The following is an 11,291-nucleotide window of genomic DNA, read 5'->3' on the forward strand; positions in this document are numbered from 1 at the left end:
TTTTCCATAAGCTTCAATAAACACCTTTTTAATAAACATGAAAAACGTGACATTTTGAAACTGTTTATGGCTTTTCAGCCAAAATAACTTCAAAAAACACTTTTTAAACCAAACACTTTTTAACTTATTGACTTATTGGTTTTTCACTATAAAAACTTATCCAAACATTTTTTAAAAAACTTTTTTTACTACCACTATAACCAAATAAGCATTTGTTTTTTTTGCAATTTTCTAGTTAAAAAATCACTCTCAAACACACTCTAAGAATTCATGTTGTAGGCTCTAGAACTCTAGAAGAGCATTTCTGATTTGAGCTCGTACCTACCTCAGTTTCTACCAAAAACTACTTTATTTGGTAAAATTTCTTTTGTGAATTCAACTTGGATCGACGAAAGTGACTATACCTGAAGCATGCTTTCTTGCTTTTAGTACTCAGGAAATAGGTATACAGTGGCACTTAATGCCCAATGCAGTTGCCGTGTCTCGATCTTTCTTTGAAGTTCTAACATTAACGTGAAATTGAAATTGAAGAAGATTTGGTGGTTGATCTTAAGAGAGTTGTTTGTGAACTCCACTCAAACACATCGTCACATTTGCCTACCAACTGTTTGATGAAATGCTTGAGAGAGATTTGAGGTTTAAAAATCATTATTCCTACAGTTACGTTTCAAGCCTCTAAAATAAACGTGCATTTACGTCACACAAACACATTCCTGGACCTTATGGGTGTCAATATCTCGTTAGGTTCAAAAACCAGCTTTAAGAAGTTTAAGCGGTTCATCGCGCTCTATTATCTGTTCCTTGCATGTTAGATTGCTCTAGTTTTTCTTTTCCATCAGGTTCTTTATCACTTCTTTTCCTAGACAAAGGGAATACCTTTTGTAGATCAGATAGTTTACAATAGGTTGACTTCATCCCAACAGGACGTTTCTTCCTATCTTACATGTGGTACTGTAAGTTCTCTCAGTTTGCTTAACAGCTTAAGCCTATAATTCAAACGTCTATAGCTAGCTTGGAAACACGATATGAAGGAATATAAAGTTCTGACTATTTGTGAAGTTCTCAACATATCCTTGCTTTATCTGGAAGTAGCCATAAAATTAAATGTTGCACCATATTTAATGGTATTCTGGGAATGCACCAATATCTTTCAGAGGATAACACAAAATTGTAGATCCAATGGAACAAAGAAACTTTTCCCTATCCTAAAATGTGTTATTTATCACAAGTGAGCTGGTGGTTTGCATATTTGTGGATCATTTTCCTTATCATTATGCTTGCCTTTTCGTTGCAATCAGACCATGCTTAAGAATGTGGTTTTTGTAGCTAACTGGATTGAAGTCGGTTCATGTTGTTTCATTTTCTCTCTTCTTAGTTCTCTACTTCTCTTTTCCCTGTTCCATTGGCAAAATTAATCAACAATTTGAAAAATCTTTCAGCATAACTGCATCTGTTTCTGTTGTGTTTGTGTATGCAGGTGGAGATGGTTGTTAAAAAGAGTAAGCTCAAGCTCAAAAAGCGACATGATAATAACACCTTAGACCCTCCAACAACAAACTACATTTTTAAAACCTTGATTTCCTCCCTTGAATCTCACGAGGTACAAATTTTCAAGCAATTAACTTGTTTGTTTCTTCCTTTCGGTATCTGTTTATGATTTTGCCATTTTGTACTCCGTCCCTTTTAGAAAAAATTTGGTACTTTTTCAATTCATATATGACTTGTGGATTGTTGCAAATTAATGTGGGTTGTTTCCCTTTCACATTCTAAGTTTGAAGTTTACCAGTTTTCTCATAATTTTTTAATTTCTTATCAAATCTTGAAATGACTTAGTCCTTTCAGACGCATACAGGACTCAATACTTGTTTCTTTTTTATTCAAGTTACTTAATCATATTGTGACTAACTATTATTGCATTTGTATCATTATTTATAGCAATTGTATTTTTTAAGTATATTTCAATTTTTATGATTTGTCGTTTACAATTTTAAGTCATAACAGTTCTCAGATAAATAATAATTTGCTGTTGAACATTTTTTATAGCCGCAAGGGTAAAATGGTAATTCACTCCAAAAAAGAAACATTCTTTGTCTACTCTATATCAGTTATTCCAAAGAAACATCACTTATCCATTCAAAACAACACTTTAAGAAAAAGAAAGAAACAGTCCCTTACATAGCTTATCCATGCAGAACAGTTTCTGAATTTTGTTTCTATTTCTGTTTTCTTGTTTGTTGCATCTTTTTTTACAGAGTTGTAGGTATCATATATATTATAATATCATGTATAGTATAAATGTATAATCAATAACACCCTCTTCTAAGCTGCTTCCAGCTTGTAACTTTTATTTTTCTTTTATAATCAGGGTATCAAGTCACAACTCTTGAAAAGCACATATTATTTGCTCGTTCAATTATCTTCAAAGCAACAACTTTCTGTAGGCAAAGGAGGTGATCAAAATGAGTTGTTCATGAAAACCAATGAGGGTGAAGTTAGGTTGAGTTTAAGGGATTTATGTACACTCTCCAATACCCTCTTTAAGGATCTTGAAAAGAGGTTGAAGCAGTTGCATGATGTATCTCTTCAACTGGAAGAAGTAAATCTACTGATAAGATGTTGTGTGGTAACCTTGACAATGGCATTTCATCTACCCCAAAAACATTTTTTGGAAAGCGGAAGAGCTTTTCTTCTGATATTCAAAAAGTTAAGTTTACTTCAAGTAGCAGATATGAAGAATTCACATTCTTCTTGTCAATGCATGTGTATTGGTGAGAATTCTTCTGATTCCTTTGCTGAGGTTGCATCTTTACACCTCTTTCATCCCTGCATTCCTTCTATCACGACAATCCTTGAGGTAATTATATATATATATATATATATATATATATATATATATATATATATATATGTATTTGAATGGCTGATTTTTATCTATATTATATATTAAGATAGTAATTTGCATGTTTTGATGATATGTGATCTTAACAGGTATTTATAGACGAGCTTCTGGTGCATGGGCGTGTGAGAAAGTATTTGCACTTGATTCATTCTTTGTCTCCTACTAACCAATGTTTATTTAAGCATGGTCCTAATTCTGCTGACTTTGGAATACTGATGGAGATGATATATTCTCATTTTTCATTATCAATATCCAAAGAAGGGTATCTTGAGGAATTTCTTAATAAAATAACGTGGGCCCATTCTGATTATTGTCACAAGTCATTGGAACTAAGCATCACTGCAGCCAAAATTTTGCTGCAAAATCCGGTTTTCCTTTCTTCACCAAACTTATTGCAGGCCCATATCGTTTCATTGGTTTCCAATGTAATTAATCTTGACATAATTACCGAAATGCCCTCGCGACCTATCCATCACTACCTTCCGTTATTCGAAAGCTCTGTTACCATGTACACACAACACATGTCCAAATTGAAAACCGAGAACCATTCAGCTAACAATAGTGGTATTTCGGTCATTTTACACACGGAAAGCTCTCGGCCTTCTTTCGAATCGTGTATCGAGCCTGAGAAAAGGGCGAAACTCGATGAAAAGATAACTGCATTGAATTGCTCATGGAACTTAAATCTACGAAGAGAGTTTTACAAGAAAAAACTCGACCTCTTAGGTTCCTGTATGGAGTATATTGACGAAACTGCCCCTCATGTACTTGACATAGCATGCCGAGATGAGGTTATATCTTTCTTAAAATGCATGTTAAAGAGAGCAGCTAATGATGATAACGACATCCAACTTCCTCTCAACGGTGATGCCAATCTGCAAGATATTTGTCTTCTAGCATCTTTATTGATGCTAATGAGCAATTCATTGATTCAATCTATTTGGTGTCTAAAAAACCAACAGCATCAGCATCAGCATCCCATGGAGTATGATTTTATTTTGGGCATCATCAAATGTTTCAAAGAATTTAGTATCCGTCTTCCCATCCAAAAATTCTCCTACAACGTTATGGAAAGCTGTAACGAATCAAGGCTGATGCTTATACATTTTTTGGGATTGCTATCGTTAGGCTTTGATAGCGGGCTTGATTTTTTAGTCAAGAGTTGCATTTCAGTGATAATGGCTTTGACTAATTTATTTGTTTTTGAAGAGGGTAATATCGATGCCTTAAAGATATTAGCTGATCCCAGATGTTTATCATCACAAACAGAAACATCTCTTACCATTTATGACAAGGTAAAATTTCTGTTTTTGTGCTTGTTTTCACATATTCACTGTCAATTGTCATGCTAACTGAGCTTTACAAATTGATGCAGCCTCTGGTAGTGGCAGCCAAGTTTCAGAAGATAAGGGCACTGTATGTGAGGTATGTTACTTAAGCTACTTGTTTAAACTAAGATGGGGCAATTTGCTGTGCTATAATCTAATCGGCTAGATTTTTCAAGGTATAATGTCTTAAGGACAAAAACAGACTGAAAATAAATAAAGCTGAAAGTACAGTTTTGTCATTAAATTAATTGCAATGATAAGTAATACATAAATAAATTGAAGTGGGTTGGTATTTCTTGCTTTTATCCCTTAATACATGCTTATCATGCAAGTTTACATTTTCTGTTTATTCTTTTGATATAGCAGCACTTTGCTTAGATACATGTGATACATTGTCTCTGTGTAAAAAAAGCAATCCTAATTCAAACACTGCTTTATGCCTTTCCTCCCATACAGAGACAGTGTTGTCTCTGGATAAATGTTGTTTTAAAAAAAGGGGGAAGCCTGATGTATTATTAAGTCAAAAGGAAATGTCCATATATAATTATTAAGTCCATTCAGAGTCGGAAAAAAAAAATATATTCCTTCCACCAAATTGCATTAAGCAACAGAGAAGCTGATTCCTTTGAGCCCAGTCAGTTTGTTGTTATGCATTGCAGAACAAGAAGGCATTATTGTAGGTTTGGCCTGAATTGGACAAAATTGAAACTTTTTGTCTCGTTGAAAAAGGTGTTTGTGCAAATGGGACAAACACAAGTTTAAAAAAGATTGTGTACTAATGTTTCCATATGCTTCTCTTAGCAGCAGTGCTTATGCCTCAAATGACTCCACACTAACACAAGGTTTGGATCCAGATAGCATAGAAGAAACTTGCAGTGGGGAGATGTACCTCAAGACCCGATTATTAGGGTCAGGTAATGTGACTGATTTTGATGATTTAGCTGACTTTGTTGAGTGCAAAAAGGGAAAGGATTATGTTGGTTGGTTAAAAGATCGAGATAAATTTAGAAAACGGAAAATAAGCAAAAGAGTGAAACGTATGTGGGATAAAAAGAAGCAAGCATGGAGATCTATGAGGGGGAAGGCTTAGATACATTTCATTCGAAAACTCTTGTTTTCAAAGATGTATAGAAAATGATTGTAGGACAATTTTTGTAGCCCTTTCATTTTGTAAAGTTATTTTGGGGTGACCAGTTATTGCTTATGTGGATAAATTGATTTTATCAATTATTATGTTATATTCTTAATTATAGATTATCCAAATATAAGTATGTATATAATGCTAGCTTTTATGTTCTCTTTGGTTTTTAGGAATAATCATAAAAGTTATGAATTTATTCAATTATGATTTCTGCAGCATTTTCTAAGATGACCATCCTATTCGACATGAGTCATGTTGTTGGATTAAATTAAATTTGTTACGGGTTGACTATAATTATCAAAAGTATATTTTGTTGATAATAAAGTACATCTTGGATTGTTTGATTTCAGATTTTGGACTAACAATAGGGTTGTAAACGAACCAAACGAATATGAACAATGGCTTGTTCATAAATGAACAAAGATAAGCAAACACAATTGAACATATATAAACATAAACGATATATAATATAATAATTTAATATAAAACAATTAAACATATATGAGTATAAGTAAACTTAAACGAACGTAAACAAACCTTTACGAACATAAATGAACGAACGAAACCAACGTTCATGTTCGTTCGTTTAACTAAACTAAAAAGAATTTGTGTTTATGTTCGTTCATTTATTAAATAAACGAACATTCTACCGAACGGTTCACAAATGGTTCGTTGAACGTTTAGTTCGTTGATAGCCCGAATTGCAGACAAAAGAAAGAGAAAGAAACACAAAAAAAGTTGTCAAAACCTTATGAACCATTCCGAAATTTCCTTAAAATGATTTGTTTTTTTAATGAATTCTAACAAAAAGTTAAGGTAACATAGCAAAAGTGAATTACATACGATAGAATGCGTAAGATGTGCAATGTAGTTGAAAACCAATGATATATATTTCAGATGAAGTTCCAATTGTCACCTATTTCTCAGAAACAAAGGTTTTGTTTCCTATTATGAGTTCCTGTTTTGATGTTATGGCTTGAGAAATAAGATGATGAATACATTTGATCGTGTTCAAGATAGAGCGATTAGGAGGAACATATATAAACATAAATAAACATAAACGAACATATAATATAGTAAAATAAGATGATGCATAACTGTGTTTTAGTTAACAAACATAATTGAACATATATAAACATAAACGAACATATAATATAGTAAAATAATAATAAAAAAAACAACTAAACATATATTAACATAAGTAAACTTAAACGAACGTAAATGAACATAAATGAACGAACGAGACCACTGTTCATGTTCGTTCGTTTAACGAAACGAACAAGAATTTGTGTTCACATACGTTCATTTATTAAATAAACAAACTTACCGCCGAACGGTTCATAAACGATTTGTTGAATGTTCAGTTCGTTTACAACCCTAATTGTAGACAAAAGAAAGAGAAAGGAACACAAAAAAAAGAGTCATCAAAACCTTATGAACCATTTCGAAATTTCATTAAAATACTTTGTTTTTTAATGCATACTAATAAAAGTTAAGGTAACATAGCAAAAGTGAATTAAATATGATATAATGTCATAAGATGTGCAATATACTTGAAAATTGAAGATATATATTTCAGATGAAGTTCCAACTGCCACTTATTTCTCACAAAAACGAAGGTTTTGTTTCCTATTATGAGTTCTTCTTTCGATGTTATGGCTTGATAAATAAGATGAAGAGTACATTTGGATCGTGTTCAAGATAGAGCTATGAGGAGGAGCAAACTGTGTTGTAGTTAACAAACTTCTTTTGTAGGGAAACTTGGTATAGCTTGTGGACTGGGTGAAAAAAATTTCAAAGATTTTTTTCCCATTACGCTTTTGAGTAATGAAATGAGTTTAATGGGGTGTTGAAGGCAATTATGAGAGTTAAGTTCCCAAAAACAATGTTAACCATTTTTGAAAAGTGTGTTGCAAAAAAAAAAAAAAAAACAAAATACACATCATCGAAATGGAACCACAATATGTTTAAAAAGCTTGCATCTCTATGGGAGCCGACTATGTTCCTTGATGAGATCAAGAGGAATATTTCATGTGAAAGTGTGTGTATCAAATCTTTTACCTTCTCTTTTATAAATGAGCAAATAGTGGTGTCGGTGGAAGGTATTGACTATACGGTATGGAGATGTGAAGAAAATTTGAGGATAAGTACATACTATTGTCAAAGATTAAGTGAATATTGTTTGTAATAATGATGTTGATCACGAATACATGGAAGATTAGGCTAGAGAGGAAAAAGTATGTGTTTCTTCTGGTGATAGTGCATATCATCATATGGAAGAAAAATGTTCCAGACCCTTTTGGGCATCTAAATTCTACTCAACACGATAAGAGTATGTACATCCGTTTTCCAAGATTGAATGATTTAGGGTGTTATGGAGTCAACAATTTGATTTTTGGAGGGAATCGAGTGTTAGGATGTGGCCATAAGGTGGTCATGACTTGAAGGTTACTGTTCAACTGCGATTGGATGTGGAAGTTGTGAATGGATACGAAAGCTGCAATTGAACGTGAAAACTAGGATTAGATGTGAAAGGTGATTGGATTCGAAAAGGGGTGTTAGCACATGAAAAGGAGTGATCAGATGCGAAAGGGGGTATCTGGATGCGAACGAGGGTAATCATTATGATGGGTGCCCTGATGCGAACACATTGTGACGTTTAAGATCCTTTCTCACGGCGTGAGACATATGGGCTCACGATGTGAGAATTACTGTAGCCCAAGACCATGATCTTTTAGGATTTCCCTTGTTTTAAAAACCCTAAAAGTTGATTTTAGGTTCATTATCAGCTTCCTTCATCAGAAAAACCCTAACCTTATTTCCCTTGATGATTCTTGGCCTTTTAGGAGCTTTTGGCATTTAGAAAAAGAATAAGAAGGTGTTATAAATGTGGATCTACCAAGGAAAATTCATCATCATCATCTTGTTCTTTTTCTGGACCTTTTTAAGTGTCAAAGATCCAAACTTTATTGTTTAAGGTTGCTAGATCTAAGTGGTTGTCCCATGTTATTCTTGTCTAAGTAAGTTGGAATGAAAGGAATACATAAAGTTGGCAACTTTATGCATTTTAAGGGTCCATAGAGTATGATATTGTCTAGATCTAGAAGAGGGTTGATTTTTGGTCCCTTGCATGAAGATTTTTGGTTTAATCTTTTCATTTTGACTTAGAATGGGTGGAGGACATGCATGATGCATGCAAGTCCATCAAGTAATCCTTTTTATTGACCTTTGGAGTCCCCTTTGGCTTCTAGAAAAGTTAGAATGAAAGGCTTAATGGATTAGGGACTTAAATCTTTGGATTTTGGGGTTAGACTCACGATGTGAGACATGAGGTCTCACGACGTGAGGGTGAAAGACCCTGTTTTCTACTGGGATTTTTGGAGCACACGACATGACATAATGTTGTTCACGTTGTGAGATCAGTTCAAATGATTTTACAAGACTGAGTTGGCTGAGTTGGGTCGAGTTGGGATGGAATCGGATTAAGTGGACCCTCACGGCATGACCAATGGTTAGTCAAGACATGAGACCTATTAGTTGGCATTGCCAACTGTTGACTTTGACTTCGACCATTGACTGTAACAACCAGAATCAGGAAGATCAAGAAAAGAAAGGTTAAGCTCTAAATCAAGAGTCAACTCGTCGAGTCTAGGGAGGAACTTGACGAGTTGGAGCGGAATCCGGGTCATTGAGTAAGTGACTGACTCGGCGAGTCAGCGAGTGGACTCGACGAGTCTGGTTTGGGTGAGAAAAACCCTAATCCCAGAGGTTGTGCCCTATATAAAGCACATTATAACCCACCCTCAGCCTCTTTGCTCCCCTTTTGAGTTCCAGAAACCCTAGAATTGAGTGAGCCTTCATTATTTGAGAGAATAGAGCCTTGGAGGAAAGAATCTTGGAGAGGGGCTTGAAGATCAAGGGCTTTGCTGCAAAGGAGTGGTGTAGATCCAGGATTTACTTCAATTGGAGCTTTCATTTGAGGTAATAATCTGTTGTTTGGGCTTATGTGCATTTAGATGTATCTTATGTTTGAGTTTTGGGCATTTTGAGTATGGATGAGATCTATTACAAGTTTGGAGTAGATCTGAGGTTGCTAGCTCAGATCTAGGTTGGTAATAACCCAGAAAGTCATAAAGTTTAGGCAAACAAGTTGTTGGTGAAGCCCCTTTGTTACAAACCCTAGCCCTAGAGTGTTCTAAGCCTATAACTCCTTGGTTACACGTAAAGTTTTCTATTTTACATGGGGGTTAGGCTCGAGGAACGAATCTATGGATTTGAGCCCCTGCATGGCTCGAAAAGCAACTGTATGGATTAAGAACTGAAGAGACTCGGCGAGTCACATGGGTGGACTTGGCGAGTTGGATGAAGTTAGGCAGCAACTCGACGAGTTGGAAGAACAAATCGGTGAGTCTGTTGAAGATTTCCTTGGACTCGGCATGTCTGTTCTTGGACTCGACGAGTCAAGTCGCGAAACCCCCAAACCCTTCGAGTTAAGACTCGGATCAGTAAGTTGAGTAGGGACCCAGTGAGTGGACAGGTCAGGACTCGGAAATCAGTAGACTCGGCGAGTCGAGTCGCAAATGAAAGGGATTTCAGAGCTTATGAACTCGGCGAGTCAGTAGGCTGACTCGACGAATAGGGTCAATCTAGAAGGTTGACTGTGAGCAGGACTTTGACTTTGACTAGAGTTAACTTAGTTGACTTTTTAAGGACTGTCAGACTAAGTATCATTTTGATATTGGTAGCTCAGAGAGCTAGAGGAGCAGCGGCTCAGAAGGTTGTCGGTTAGCAGCCAGAAGGTTATCAGCAAGTTCAGCAGTACCAGGTGAGTTTCCTTCCAGTAGGAATGGGTCTAAGGCCACAATGCCGGCCCGTTTAGCTAGTAGTAGTTTTTAGACTTCGGTCTGATGCAATAGTTAGTATGTTTGATGCCTTCGTGGCTCAGACAGGATTTATGTGTTATGTGTTCCGGGCTACGGCCCGATGCAGTATGCAGTATATGTGTTTATGCTAGTTGATATGTTTATGCTATGCTATGTTCAGTTAGTTTCCAGACTTCGGTCCGATGCAGGAGGCAAAGCCCCAGATAGTCCGGACTTTGGTTCGATGCAGGGGACAAGGTCCCAGTCAGTTTCCGGAATTCGGTGCGATGCAGGGGGCAAGGCCCCAGTTAGTCCGGACCTTGGTTCGATGCAGTGGGCAAGGCCTAGTATGTGCTTTATATGTTATTGTATGGTATGTGGTAGTTTGGGGGAGCTCACTAAGCTTCGTTCTTACGGTTTTCAGTTTTGGTTTCAAGTACTCAGTTTTCAAAAGAGGAGCTCGGAGAGGTTGTAGTGCATACACCATAGTCATTTAGCCTGGGAATGTTTTACTCTGATAATGAGATTATGTTTTGAATTAATACTCAAAAATTATGTTATGACTTATGATACGATTTTATAAATATGGTTTTAGTAATGTTTTAAAAGAAATTTTTAGTCGTGATTTTTGGGTCGTTACATTGACTTTTGGTCAAAATTATATTATTAGAAGGTAGACTTAGGGTTTAACTTGTGTGGATTTTTAGGAAGTGTTAGCACCCATCTTTTGGTGGTGAGAGCTGTTAGCTGTGGTCGGTGAAACCTTGAGTTGATTTTCTAGTCGGATTTGTGAGTCAGGTGAGTTTTCCTCACTATACTTGTGAATCAAAGACACCAATGCCGACCCACTAGGTTATGTATCCTAATATATAGGATGTTTCTATGATGTAATGATTTGTTAGATCTACATGATTATCTTTTTGTTGGTTATATGTTTATCTTTTGCATATGTCCATATTGTGCGGGTGGTTTGAGGCATTACTACTCTGTGCAGAAGCCAACAAACCTGAGAGTAAGCCAAAGATAATCTGTAGGTGGGGAAGGCAAGCCATACTTATGGT

The 11,291-nt window shown here is 35.7% G+C and overlaps 1 protein-coding gene across 9 annotated transcripts; it reads left to right on the plus strand.

The window, feature by feature from the left end:
* Positions 1 to 248: 248 nt before the first annotated feature.
* LOC145043416 (2-isopropylmalate synthase) lies at positions 249 to 5,424 on the plus strand. 9 transcript variants are annotated; one of them, XM_078992059.1, is made up of 6 exons: positions 249 to 355; positions 1,478 to 1,600; positions 2,366 to 2,854; positions 2,989 to 4,194; positions 4,275 to 4,324; positions 5,029 to 5,424. In XM_078992059.1, the coding sequence occupies exons 2-6, from the start codon at positions 1,484 to 1,486 to the stop codon at positions 5,315 to 5,317; spliced, it is 2,151 nt and encodes a 716-aa protein (XP_078848185.1). In that variant the 5' UTR covers positions 249 to 355; positions 1,478 to 1,483; the 3' UTR covers positions 5,318 to 5,424. The 9 variants fall into 9 exon arrangements, with proteins under 9 accessions (XP_078848185.1, XP_078848186.1, XP_078848181.1 ...); XM_078992055.1 differs by having other exon boundaries at positions 256 to 953; XM_078992057.1 differs by having other exon boundaries at positions 256 to 659.
* Positions 5,425 to 11,291: the final 5,867 nt, after the last annotated feature.

The sequence above is a fragment of the Lactuca saligna genome, chromosome 4, assembly GCF_052625555.1.
Source record: "Lactuca saligna cultivar CGN05327 chromosome 4, ASM5262555v1, whole genome shotgun sequence".
NCBI lineage: Eukaryota > Viridiplantae > Streptophyta > Magnoliopsida > Asterales > Asteraceae > Lactuca > Lactuca saligna.

What these genes read in the sequence shown, in the direction of transcription:
- LOC145043416 (XM_078992051.1), top strand. Translation starts at nt 1,472, where the DNA reads ATGCAGGTGGAGATGGTTGTTAAAAAGAGTAAGCTCAAGCTCAAAAAG. An exon ending in CTCTTACCATTTATGACAAG is followed by an intron (nt 4,195 to 4,274) that starts GTAAAATTTCTG and finishes AAATTGATGCAG; the next exon opens with CCTCTGGTAGTGGCAGCCAA. An exon ending in ATAAGGGCACTGTATGTGAG is followed by an intron (nt 4,325 to 5,028) that starts GTATGTTACTTA and finishes TGCTTCTCTTAG; the next exon opens with CAGCAGTGCTTATGCCTCAA.